We start from the raw sequence: 13,338 nt of genomic DNA on the forward strand, positions 1-13,338 counted from the left end.
TATTTTTTCCAGGTGTTGGTGGAAGCAGGCCAGCGTAGGACGTCTTCAATGTTTCCAGGTGTTGGTGGAAGCAGTCCAGCGTAGGACGTCTTCACTGTGCCCAGGTGTTGGTGGAAGCAGTCCAGCGTAGGAAGTCTGTTATTTTTTCCAGGTGTTGGTGGAAGCAGTCCAGCGTAGGACGTCTTCACTGATCCCAGTTGTTGGTGGAAGTAGTCCAGCGCAGGAAGTCTGTTATTTTTCCCAGCTGTTCGTGGAAGCAGTCCAGCGTAGGACGTCTTCACTGTACCCAGGTGTTGGTGGAAGCAGTCCAGCGTAGGAAGTCTGTTATCTTTTCCAGGTGTTGGTGGAAGCAGGCAAGCGTATGACGTCTTTACTGTGTCCAGGTGTTGGTGGAAGCAGTCCAGCATAGGAAGTCTGTTATTTTGTCCAGGTGTTGGTGGAAGCAGGCCAGCGTAGGACGTCTTAACTGTGTGCAGGTGTTGGTCGAAGCAGTCGAGCACAGGAAGTTTTTTTTTTGTCCAGGTGTTGGTGGAAGCAGGCCAGCGTAGGACGTCTTCACTGTGTCCAGGTGTTGGTGGAAGCAGGCCAGCGTAGGACGTCTTCACTGTGCCCAGGTGTTGGTGGAAACAGTCCAGCGTAGGAAGCGTGTTCTTTTTTCCAGGTGTTGGTGGAAGCAGTCCAGCGTAGGACGATTTTACTCTGTCCAGGTGTTGGTGGAAGCAGTCCAGCGTAGGAAGTCTGTTATTTTTTCCAGGTGTTGGTGGAAGTAGGCCAGCGTAGGACGTCTTCAATGTGTCCAGGTGTTGGCGGAAGCAGTCGAGCGTAGGAAGTCTGTTTTTTTGTCCAGGTGTTGGTGGAAGCAGGCCAGCGTAGGACGTCTTCACTGTGCCCAGCTGTTGGTGGAAACAGTCCAGCGTAGGAAGTGTGCTATTTTTTCCAGGTGTTGGTGGAAGCAGGCCAGCGTAGGATGTCTTCACTGTGCCCAGGTGTTGGTGGAAACAGTCCAGCGTAGGAAGTCTGTTATTTTTTCCAGGTGTTGGTGGAAGCAGGCCAGCGTAGGATGTCTTCACTTTGTCCAGGTGTTGGTGGAAGCAGGCCAGCGTAAGACGTCTTCACTGTGCCCAGGTGTTGGCGGAAACAGTCCAGCGTAGGAAGTGTGTTTTTTTTTCCAGGTGTTGGCGGAAGCAGTCGAGCGTAGGAAGTCTGTTATTTTTTCCAGGTGTTGGTGGAAGCAGGCCAGCGTAGGACGTCTTCAATGTTTCCAGGTGTTGGTGGAAGCAGTCCAGCATAGTCGGTCTTCACTGTGCCCAGGTGTTGGTGGAAGCAGGCCAGCGTAGGACGTCTTCACTGTGCCCAGGTGTTGGTGGAAACAGTCCAGCGTAGGAAGTGTGCTATTTTTTCCAGGTGTTGGTGGAAGCAGGCCAGCGTAGGATGTCTTCACTGTGCCCAGGTGTTGGTGGAAGCAGGCAAGCATATGACGTCTTTACTGTGTCCAGGTGTTGGTGGAAGCAGTCCAGCATAGGAAGTCTGTTATTTTGTCCAGGTGTTGGTGGAAGCAGACCAGCGTAGGACGTCTTCACTGTGTGCAGGTGTTGGTGGAAGCAGGCCAGCGTGGGACGTCTTCACTGTGCCCAGGTGTTGGTGGAAACAGTCCAGCGTAGGAAGTGTGTTTTTTTTTCCAGGTGTTGGTGGAAGCAGGCCAGCGTAGGACGTCTTCAATGTTTTCAGGTGTTGGTGGAAGCAGTCCAGCATAGTCGGTCTTCACTGTGCCCAGGTGTTGGTGGAAGCAGTCCAGCGTAGGAAGTGTGTTATTTTTTCCAGGTGTTGGTGGAAGCAGTCCAGCGTAGGAAGTCTGTTTTTTTTGTCCAGGTGTTGGTGGAAGCAGGCCAGCGTAGGACGTCTTTAATGTGTCCAGGTGTTGGTGGAAGCAGTCCAGCATAGTCGGTCTTCACTGTGCCCAGGTGTTTGTGGAAGCAGTCCAGCGTAGGAAGTCTGTTATTTTTTCCAGGTGTTGGTGGAAGCAGTCCAGCGTAGGACGTCTTCACTGATCCCAGTTGTTGGTGGAAGCAGTCCAGCGTAGGAAGTCTGTTATTTTTCCCAGCTGTTCGTGGAAGCAGTCCAGCGTAGCACGTCTTCACTGTGCCCAGGTGTTGGTGGAAGCAGTCCAGCGTTGGACGTCTGTTATTTTGTCCAGGTGTTGGTGGAAGCAGGCCAGCATAGGACGTCTTCACTGATCCCAGTTGTTGGTGGAAGCAGTCCAGCGTAGAAAGTCTGTTATTTTTCCCAGCTGTTCGTGGAAGCAGGACAGCGTAGGACGTCTTCCCCAGGTGTTGGTGGAAGCAGTCCAGCGTGGTCGGTCTTCACTGTGCCCAGGTGTTGGTGGAAGCAGTCCAGCGTTGGACGTCTGTTATTTTGTCCAGGTGTTGGTGGAAGCAGGCCAGCGTAGGACGTCTTTACTGTGTACAGGTGTTGGTGGAAGTAAGCCATCTTAGGACTTCTTCACTGTGCCCAGGTGTTGGTGGAAGCAGTCCAGCATAGTCGGTCTTCACTGTGCCCAGGTGTTGGTGGAAGCAGTCCAGCGTAGGAAGTGTGCTATTTTTTCCAGGTGTTGGTGGAAGCAGGCCAGCGTAGGACGTCTTCACTGTGCCCAGGTGTTGGTGGAAGCAGTCCAGCGTAGGAAGTCTTTTACTTTTCCCAGGCGTTCGTGGAAGCAGTCCAGCGTAGGACGTCTTCACTGTGCCCAGGCGTTGGTGGAAGCAGTCCAGCGTAGGAAGTCTGTTATTTTCTCCAGGTGTTGGTGGAAGCAGACCAGCGTAGGACGTCTTCACTGTGTCCAGATGTTGGTAGAAACAGTCCAGCGTAGGAAGTGTGTTATTTTGTCCAGGTGTTGGTGGAAGCAGGCCAGCGTAGGACGATTTTACTGTGTCCAGGTGTTGGTGGAAGCAGTCCAGCGTAGGACGTCTGATACTGTGTCCAGGTGTTGGTGGAAGCAGTCCAGCGTAGGACGTCTGTTACTGTGTCCATGTGTTGGTGGAAGCAGTCCAGCGTAGGAAGTCTGTTATTTTTTCGAGGTGTTGGTGGAAGCAGGCCAGCGTAGGACGTCTTCACTGTGCCCAGGTGTTGGTGGAAGCAGTCCAGCGTAGGAAGTCTGTTATTTTTTCCAAGTGTTGGTGGAAGCAGACCAGCGTAGGACGTCTTCACTGTGCCCAGGTGTTGGTGGAAGCAGTCCAGCGTAGGAAGTCTGTTATTTTTTCCAAGTGTTGGTGGAAGCAGACCAGCGTAGGACGTCTTCACTGTGTCCAGATGTTCGTGGAAACAGTCCAGCGTAGGAAGTGTTATTTTTTCCAGGTGTTGGTGGAAGCAGTCCAGTGTAGGATGATATTACTGTGTCCAGGTGTTGGTGGAAGCAGTCCAGCGTAGGACGTCTTCACTGTGCCCAGGTGTTGGTGGAAGCAGTTCAGCATCGTCGGTCTTCACTGTGCCCTGGTGTTGATGGAAGCAGTCCAGCGTAGGAAGTCTGTTATTTTTCCCAGGTGTTCGTGGAAGCAGTCCAGCGTAGGACGTCTTCACTGATCCCAGTTGTTGGTGGAAGTAGTCCAGCGTAGGAAGTCTGTTATTTTTCCCAGCTGTTCGTGGAAGCAGTCCAGCGTAGGACGATTTTACTGTGTCCAGGTGTTGGTGGAAGCAGTCCAGCGTAGGAAGTCTGTTATTTTTTCCAGGTGTTGGTGGAAGCAGTCCAGCGTAGGACGATTTTACTGTGTCCAGGTGTTGGTGGAAGCAGTCCAGCGTAGGACGTCTTCACTGTGCCCAGGTGTTGGTGGAAGCAGTTCAGCATCGTCGGTCTTCACTGTGCCCAGGTGTTGGTGGAAGCAGTCCAGCGTAGGAAGTCTTTTATTTTTCCCAGGTGTTCGTGGAAGCAGTCCAGCGTAGTCGCTCTTCACTGTGCCCAGGTGTTGGTGGAAGCAGTCCAGCGTTGGAAGTCTGTTATTTTGTCCAGGTGTTGGTGGAAGCATAACAGCGTAGGATGTCTTCACTGTGCCCTGATGTTGGTGGAAGCAGTCCTGCGTAGGACGTCTTCACTGTGTCCAGGTGTTGGTGGAAGCAGTCCAGCATAGTCGGTCTTCACTGTGCCCAGGTGTTGGTGGAAGCAGTCCAGCGTTGGAAGTCTGTTATTTTGTCCAGGTGTTGGTGGAAGCAGGACAGCGTAGGATGTCTTCACTGTGCCATGATGTTGGTTGAAGCAGGACAGCGTAGAACGTCTTTACTGTGTACAGGTGTTGGTGGAAGTAAGCCATCGTAGGACTTCTTCACTGTGTCCAGGTGTTGGTGGAAGCAGGCCAGCGTAGGACGTCTTTACTGTGTCCAGGTGTTGGTGGAAGCAGGCCAGGATAGGAAGTCTGTTATTTTGTCCAGGTGTTGGTGGAAGCAGTCCAGCGTAGGATGTCTTCACTAGGTCCAGGTGTTGGTGGAAGCAGTCCAGCGTAGGAAGTCTGTTATTTTTTCCAGGTGTTGGTGGAAGCAGGCCAGCGTAGGACGTCTTTACTGTGTACAGGTGTTGGTGGAAGTAAGCCAGCGTAGGACGTCTTCACTGTGTCCAGGTGTTGTTGGAAGCAGTCCAGCATAGGAAGTCTTTTATTTTGTCCAGGTGTTGGTGGAAGCAGTCCAGCATAGGATGTCTTTTATTTTGTCCAGGTGTTGGTGGAAGCAGTGCAGCGTAGGACGTCTTCACTGTGTCCAGGTGTTGGGGGAAGCAGTCCAGCATAGGAAGTCTGTTATTTTTTCCAGGTGTAGGCGGAAGCAGGCCAGCGTAGGATGTCTTTACTGTGTACAGGCGGTGGTGGAAGTAAGCCATCGTAGGACGTCTTCACTGTGTCCAGGTGTTGGTGGAAGCAGGCCAGCGTAGGACGTCTTTACTGTGTCCAGGTGTTGGTGGAAGCAGTCCAGGATAGGACGTCTGTTATTTTGTCCAGGTGTTGGTGGAAGCAGTCCCGCGTAGGACGATTTTAATGTGTCCAGGTGTTGGTGGAAGCAGTCCAGCGTAGGACGTCTGTTACTGTGTCCAGGTGTTGGTGGAAGCAGTCCAGCGTAGGACGTCTGTTACTGTGTCCAGGTGTTGGTGGAAGCAGGCAAGCGTATGACGTCTTTACTGTGTCCAGGTGTTGGTGGAAGCAGTCCAGCATAGGAAGTCTGTTATTTTGTCCAGGTGTTGGTGGAAGCAGGCCAGCGTAGGACGTCTTCACTGTGTGCAGGTGTTGGTGGAAACAGTCCAGCGTAGGAAGTCTGTTATTTTTTCCAGGTGTTGGTGGAAGCAGTCCAGCGTAGGACGTCTTCACTGTGCCCAGTTGTTGGTGGAAGCAGTCCAGCGTAGGAAGTCTGTTATTTTTTCCAGGTGTTGGTGGAAGCAGGCCAGCGTAGGATGTCTTCACTGTGCCCAGGTGTTGGTGGAAACAGTCCAGCGTAGGAAGTCTGTTATTTTTTCCAGGTGTTGGTGGAAGCAGGCCAGCGTAGGACGTCTTCACTGTGTCCAGGTGTTGGTGGAAGCAGTCCAGCATAGTCGGTCTTCACTGTGCCCAGGTGTTGGTGGAAGCAGTCCAGCGTAGGAAGTCTGTTATTTTGTCCAGGTGTTGGTGGAAGCAGTCCAGCGTAGGACGTCTTCACTGATCTCAGTTGTTGGTGGAAGCAGTCCAGCGTAGGAAGTCTGTTATTTTCCCCAGGTGTTCGTGGAAGCAGTCCAGCGTCGGACGTCTTCACTGTGCCCAGGTGTTGGTGGAAACAGTCCAGCGTAGGAAGTGTGTTATTTTTTCCAGGTGTTGGTGGAAGCAGTCCAGCGTAGGACGTCTTCACTGTGCCCAGGTGTTGGTGGAAACAGTCCAGCGTAGGAAGTGTGTTTTTTTTTCCAGGTGTTGGTGGAAGCAGTCCAGCGTAGGACGATTTTACTGTGTCCAGGTGTTGGTGGAAGCAGTCCAGCGTAGGAAGTCTGTTATTTTTTCCAGGTGTTGGTGGAAGCAGTCCAGCGTAGGACGATTTTTCTGTGTCCAGGTGTTGGTGGAAGCAGTCCAGCGTAGGACGTCTTCACTGTGCCCAGGTGTTGGTGGAAGCAGTTCAGCATCGTCGGTCTTCACTGTGCCCAGGTGTTGGTGGAAGCAGTCCAGCGTAGGAAGTCTTTTATTTTTTCCAGGTGTTGGTGGAAGCAGTCCAGCGTAGGACGTCTTCACTGTGCCCAGTTGTTGGTGGAAGCAGTCCAGCGTAGGAAGTCTGTTATTTTTTCCAGGTGTCGGTGGAAGCAGGCCAGCGTAGGATGTCTTCACTGTGCCCAGGTGTTGGTGGAAACAGTCCTGCGTAGGACGTCTTCACTGTGTCCAGGTGTTGGTGGAAGCAGGCAAGCGTATGACGTCTTCACTGTGCCCAGGTGTTGGTGGAAGCAGTCCAGCGTTGGAAGTCTGTTATTTTGTCCAGGTGTTGGTGGAAGCAGTCCAGCGTAGGATGTCTTCACTGTGGCCAGGTGTTGGTGGAAGCAGGCCAGCGTAGGACGTCTTCACTGTGCCCAGGTGTTGGTGGACGAAGTCCAGCGTAGGAAGTGTGTTATTTTGTCCAGGTGTTGGTGGAAGCAGGACAGCGTAGGACGTCTTCACTGTGCCCAGGTGTTGGTGGTAGCAGTCCAGCGTAGGACGTCTTCACTGTGCCCAGTTGTTGGTGGAAGCAGTCCAGCGTAGGAAGTCTGTTATTTTTTCCAGGTGTTGGTGGAAGCAGGCCAGCGTAGGATGTCTTCACTGTGCCCAGGTGTTGGTGGAAACAGTCCAGCGTAGGAAGTCTGTTATTTTTTCCAGGTGTTGGTGGAAGCAGGCCAGCGTAGGACGTCTTCACTGTGTCCAGGTGTTGGTGGAAGCAGTCCAGCATAGTCGGTCTTCACTGTGCCCAGGTGTTGGTGGAAACAGTCCAGCGTAGGAAGTGTGTTATTTTTTCCAGGTGTTGGTGGAAGTAGTCCAGCGTAGGACGATTTTAATGTGTCCAGGTGTTGGTGGAAGCAGTCCAGCGTAGGACGATTTTAATGTGTCCAGGTGTTGGTGGAAGCAGTCCAGCGTAGGACGTCTGTTACTGTGTCCAGGTGTTGGTGGAAGCAGTCCAGCGTAGGACGTCTGTTACTGTGTCCAGGTGTTGGTGGAAGCAGGCAAGCGTATGACGTCTTTACTGTGTCCAGGTGTTGGTGGAAGCAGTCCAGCATAGGAAGTCTGTTATTTTGTCCAGGTGTTGGTGGAAGCAGGCCAGCGTAGGACGTCTTCACTGTGTGCAGGTGTTGGTGGAAACAGTCCAGCGTAGGAAGTCTGTTATTTTTTTCCAGGTGTTGGTGGAAGCAGTCCAGCGTAGGACGTCTTCACTGTGCCCAGTTGTTGGTGGAAGCAGTCCAGCGTAGGAAGTCTGTTATTTTTTCCAGGTGTTGGTGGAAGCAGGCCAGCGTAGGATGTCTTCACTGTGCCCAGGTGTTGGTGGAAACAGTCCAGCGTAGGAAGTCTGTTATTTTTTCCAGGTGTTGGTGGAAGCAGGCCAGCGTAGGACGTCTTCACTGTGTCCAGGTGTTGGTGGAAGCAGTCCAGCATAGTCGGTCTTCACTGTGCCCAGGTGTTGGTGGAAGCAGTCCAGCGTAGGAAGTCTGTTATTTTGTCCAGGTGTTGGTGGAAGCAGTCCAGCGTAGGACGTCTTCACTGATCTCAGTTGTTGGTGGAAGCAGTCCAGCGTAGGAAGTCTGTTATTTTCCCCAGGTGTTCGTGGAAGCAGTCCAGCGTCGGACGTCTTCACTGTGCCCAGGTGTTGGTGGAAACAGTCCAGCGTAGGAAGTGTGTTATTTTTTCCAGGTGCTGGTGGAAGCAGTCCAGCGTAGGACGTCTTCACTGTGCCCAGGTGTTGGTGGAAACAGTCCAGCGTAGGAAGTGTGTTTTTTTTTCCAGGTGTTGGTGGAAGCAGTCCAGCGTAGGACGATTTTACTGTGTCCAGGTGTTGGTGGAAGCAGTCCAGCGTAGGAAGTCTGTTATTTTTTCCAGGTGTTGGTGGAAGCAGTCCAGCGTAGGACGATTTTACTGTGTCCAGGTGTTGGTGGAAGCAGTCCAGCGTAGGACGTCTTCACTGTGCCCAGGTGTTGGTGGAAGCAGTTCAGCATCGTCGGTCTTCACTGTGCCCAGGTGTTGGTGGAAGCAGTCCAGCGTAGGAAGTCTTTTATTTTTTCCAGGTGTTGGTGGAAGCAGTCCAGCGTAGGACGTCTTCACTGTGCCCAGTTGTTGGTGGAAGCAGTCCAGCGTAGGAAGTCTGTTATTTTTTCCAGGTGTTGGTGGAAGCAGGCCAGCGTAGGATGTCTTCACTGTGCCCAGGTGTTGGTGGAAACAGTCCTGCGTAGGACGTCTTCACTGTGTCCAGGTGTTGGTGGAAGCAGTCCAGCATAGTCGGTCTTCACTGTGCCCAGGTGTTGGTGGAAGCAGTCCAGCGTTGGAAGTCTGTTATTTTGTCCAGGTGTTGGTGGATGCAGGACAGCGTAGGATGTCTTCACTGTGCCATGATGTTGGTGGAAGCAGGACAGCGTAGAACGTCTTTACTGTGTACAGGTGTTGGTGGAAGTAAGCCATCGTAGGACTTCTTCACTGTGTCCAGGTGTTGGTGGAAGCAGGCCAGCGTAGGACGTCTTTACTGTGTACAGGTGTTGGTGGAAGCAGGCCAGCGTAGGACGTCTTCACTGTGCCCAGGTGTTGGTGGAAGCAGTCCAGCGTAGGACGTCTGTACTGTGTCCAGGTGTTGGTGGAAGCAGGCCAGCGTAGGACGTCTTTACTGTGTCCAGGTGTTGGTGGAAGCAGTCCAGCATAGGAAGTCTGTCATTTTGTCCAGGTGTTGGTGGAAGCAGGCCAGCGTAGGAAGTCTGTTATTTTGTCCAGGTGTTGGTGGAAGCAGGCCAGCGTAGGACGTCTGTTACTGTGTCCAGGTGTTGGTGGAAGTAGGCCATCGTAGGATGACTTTACTATGTCCAGGTGTTGGTGGAAGCAGGCCAGCGTAGGACGTCTTCACTGTTTCCAGGTTTTGGTGGAAGCAGTCCAGCGTAGGAGGTCTGTTATTTTTTCCAGGTGTCGGTGGAAGCAGTCCAGCGTAGGAAGTCTGTTATTTTTTCCAGGTGTTGGTGGAAGCAGGCCAGCGTAGGACGTCTTCACTGTGCCCAGGTGTTGGTGGAAGCAGGCCAGCGTAGGACGTCTTCACTGTGTCCAGGTGTTGGTGGAAGCAGTCCAGCGTAGGAATTCTGTTATTTTGTCCAGGTGTTGGTGGAAGCAGTCCAGCGTAGGATGTCTGTTATTTTGTCCAGGTGTTGGTGAAAGCAGGCCAGCGTAGGACGTCTTCACTGTGTCCAGGTGTTGGTGGAAGCAGTCCAGCGTAGGAATTCTGTTATTTTGTCCAGGTGTTGGTGGAAGTAGGCCAGCGTAGGACGTCTTCACTGTGCCCAGGTGTTGGTGGAAGCAGGCCAGCGTAGGACGTCTTTACTGTGTACAGGTGTTGGTGGAAGCAGGCCAGCGTAGGACGTCTTCACTGTGCCCAGGTGTTGGTGGAAGCAGTCCAGCGTAGGACGTCTGTACTGTGTCCAGGTGTTGGTGGAAGCAGGCCAGCGTAGGACGTCTTTACTGTGTCCAGGTGTTGGTGGAAGCAGTCCAGCGTAGGAAGTCTGTTATTTTTTCCAGGTGTTGGTGGAAGCAGTCCAGCGTAGGAAGTGTGTTATTTTGTCCAGGTGTTGGTGGAAGCAGGCCAGCGTAGGACGTCTTCACTGTGTCCAGGTGTTGGTGGAAGCAGTCCAGCGTAGGAATTCTGTTATTTTGTCCAGGTGTTGGTGGAAGCAGTCCAGCGTAGGATGTCTGTTATTTTGTCCAGGTGTTGGTGAAAGCAGGCCAGCGTAGGACGTCTTCACTGTGTCCAGGTGTTGGTGGAAGCAGTCCAGCGTAGGAATTCTGTTATTTTGTCCAGGTGTTGGTGGAAGTAGGCCAGCGTAGGACGTCTTCACTGTGCCCAGGTGTTGGTGGAAGCAGGCCAGCGTAGGACGTCTTTACTGTGTACAGGTGTTGGTGGAAGCAGGCCAGCGTAGGACGTCTTCACTGTGCCCAGGTGTTGGTGGAAGCAGTCCAGCGTAGGACGTCTGTACTGTGTCCAGGTGTTGGTGGAAGCAGGCCAGCGTAGGACGTCTTTACTGTGTCCAGGTGTTGGTGGAAGCAGTCCAGCATAGGAAGTCTGTCATTTTGTCCAGGTGTTGGTGGAAGCAGGCCAGCGTAGGAAGTCTGTTATTTTGTCCAGGTGTTGGTGGAAGCAGGCCAGCGTAGGACGTCTGTTACTGTGTCCAGGTGTTGGTGGAAGTAGGCCATCGTAGGATGACTTTACTATGTCCAGGTGTTGGTGGAAGCAGGCCAGCGTAGGACGTCTTCACTGTTTCCAGGTTTTGGTGGAAGCAGTCCAGCGTAGGAGGTCTGTTATTTTTTCCAGGTGTCGGTGGAAGCAGTCCAGCGTAGGAAGTCTGTTATTTTTCCCAGGTCTTGGTGGAAGCAGTCCAGCGTAGGAAGTCTGTTATTTTGTCCAGGTGGTGGTGGAAGGAGGCCAGCGTAGGATGTCTATTATTTTGTCCAGGTGTTGGTGGAAGCAGGCCAGTGTAGGACGTCTTCACTGTGTCCAGGTGTTGGTGGAAGCAGTCCACCGTAGGAGGTCTGTTATTTTTTTCCAGGTGTCGGTGGAAGCAGTCCAGCGTAGGAAGTCTGTTATTTTTTCCAGGTGTTGGTGGAAGCAGTCCAGCGTAGGATGTCTGTTACTGTGTCCAGGTGTTGGTGGAAGCAGTCCAGCGTAGGAAGTCTGTTATTTTGTCCAGGTGGTGGTGGAAGGAGGCCAGCGTAGGATGTCTATTATTTTGTCCAGGTGTTGGTGGAAGCAGGCCAGTGTAGGACGTCTTCACTGTGTCCAGGTGTTGGTGGAAGCAGTCCAGCGTAGTCGGTCTTCACTGTGCCCAGGTGTTGGTGGAAGCAGTCCAGCGTAGGAAGTATGTTATATTGTCCAGGTGTTGGTGGAAGCAATCCAGCGTAGGAAGTCTGTTATTTTTTCCAGGTCTTGGTGGAAGCAGTCCAGCGTAGGAAGTCTGTTCCTGTGTCCAGGTGTTGGTGGAAGCAGTCCACTGTTGGATGACTTTACTATGTCCAGGTGTTGGTGGAAGCAGTCCAGCGTAGGACGTCTTTACATTGTTCAGGTGTTGGTGGAGGTATTCCAGTGTGATACTGAGACTGTTGTCCTCCAAGTCCAGGATCTTCTTATGGAGGTGTATCATCTCTTTGTTTAGCTACATTCATGTTCAGATGAAGTTGATTGGAGGACTTTCCTCTGACACAAGCCAAACAGCGGCTGTGTCAGCGTCGTTCTGACATTAGGAGGGAGTAAGCACCTGTTATCCATGAGGAGCCCCAAGCTGTGAACTCTGGAAGATTCTCAATAAACCCTCATGCACCTGAATTTAAGGGTTTGTTCCAACAGTCCTTTAATTTAATGAAGGAAGGAAGTTAAATTAATTCAATTTATCTGAGTGACCAGATAAAACTCACCTTTACAACTGAGTTTATATCTTTAAAATTGCCTAACTATACTTTGTTTCTTCCCTATTGGTGGAAAACCTGCCTCTTGGAGTCAGTTTTTAAGTATGATCTTCATGTTGGGTTATTGGTGCTGAAGGTTTTAGTGACTGGTGGACTGTCTGAAGCGGAACAAATAATGACTCATCATCCATTCTGAGAGCAGCGTTATTAGTTCTGTTTGCAATGATGAAGAATCAGTAACTTGTTTTTACCATCCAACATGTGAAGGATTAACTGAACTGAGCTAATATCTGTGTTGGAAATCTGTGATGTTCTAGGTATCCAAGATGACTCTGTGGGTCTGAAAGTCTTTGTTTCATCACACCACATTTTTCAGGTTCTCTATTGATGAAAAACCTAACCGTTGCCATCCTCCAGCTCAGTGAGTCCGGTGAGTTGACACACCTACGGGACAAGTGGTGGGCCAGCAGCTGCATCGATACCAACAAGGCCCAGGTGTCCGATGCACTGCAGCCCCACCACCTGCAGGGCCTCTTCCTCCTCCTTGGCCTGGGTCTGGGTGTCGGACTCCTGCTGGCCCTTCTGGAGCTCTTATCCAGGGCCCGAAACCAAGCTAAGGATGGCAAGGTAGGGAATTGGAGTTTGTCAGTGTGTTATCACATGATGTGGTGTTTCAGTTCTTTACTTTTTCCTCCGTTGCTCCACAGAAATCCTGCTGCTCGGTGTTGACGTCAGAGCTGAACCGGAGGTTCGGTAGCGGAGGAGAGAGCACCGAGCAGGAGAGTCCAGACAAAAACAAAGCTTGAATCATAGCAGTGTTCCTCACACACTCTCTGCTTTGCTCTGGTAACAGGTGTGTTTTGTGGTGTTTCTCGGCGTGTTTTATACTCTCGTAAGAAATCTTAGTGACTTTTGGTAAGAACTAGCAGCAAGAACATCATGAGCAACAAAAGAAAAGAATTTAGATCCTCAAGCTTCAGGTACTAACCACTGCTGCGTTAGCTGGTTGTTTCAGCATTATGTTCATGTCCTGAGTAACATTCATGCATTTCTGTCGCAGCTGTAATAGTTTCAGAACTTTCTGTTTCTGTTGCCGATAAATCCAAATAAATCCTCCAGAGTTCCCACTGCTCCATTCTTCCAAAGCAGATGTCTTTATTGCTTCCAGTTTAAATTGTTTCTGACTCAGCAGTAGCAGAGAAAAATAAAAAAATTCAGACAACAAAATCATAAAAAACTAAATATGGTAAGAATGAAATGGAATTATAAAAAAAATTATAAATAAAATAAAGTAAAATAGAAATTTCTAAATAAGTAGAAATAAATGATAAAAAGAATATAAAAAATAATAATAAAAACAAAAATGTAAAGAAAATAAAATTGTGGGAATAAAAAGAGAATAAGTAAAAAATAAATTATTCATAAAAAACATTTGCATAACGAGTGCCTCAGAAACCGTCATTCAGACGATGATACTTGAGGAAGAAACACAGATGTGTCATCATCAGTCTGCAGAGCTCAGCGTTAACAAACCTCAGCAACAAACAGCTCACAGATACAGAGAATTTAGCTTTCTGTGCCCGCTTGGAAATCACATACCTGTAATAAAATGAGTTTCTCACACTGCTGAACTCGCAGTAGAGGGTACATGGGAGGTGTGTTCAGCTGTGTATTACATGTGTTACTGGCGAAGAGGAAATAAAGATGAAACAAACACACCAAACGCTTTCAGGATGAATGTGAATTTCTCTCCTCA

The 13,338-nt window shown here is 50.6% G+C and overlaps 1 protein-coding gene across 1 annotated transcript in view; it reads left to right on the top strand.

Moving 5' to 3' along the window:
- The window catches only part of LOC121651685 (glutamate receptor U1-like), a 53,435-nt gene extending 40,729 nt beyond the window's left edge, over window positions 1-12,706 (top strand). Inside the window, exons 10-11 of the mRNA XM_042004050.1 lie at window positions 11,959-12,209; window positions 12,290-12,706. Coding sequence (XP_041859984.1) covers window positions 11,959-12,209; window positions 12,290-12,388 — 350 coding nt within the window. The 3' untranslated portion in view covers window positions 12,389-12,706. The remainder of the gene's footprint in view (window positions 1-11,958; window positions 12,210-12,289) is intronic.
- The last annotated feature ends 632 nt before the right edge of the window (window positions 12,707-13,338 follow it).

Source organism: Melanotaenia boesemani, chromosome 13, assembly GCF_017639745.1.
Source record: "Melanotaenia boesemani isolate fMelBoe1 chromosome 13, fMelBoe1.pri, whole genome shotgun sequence".
Taxonomy (NCBI): domain Eukaryota; kingdom Metazoa; phylum Chordata; class Actinopteri; order Atheriniformes; family Melanotaeniidae; genus Melanotaenia; species Melanotaenia boesemani.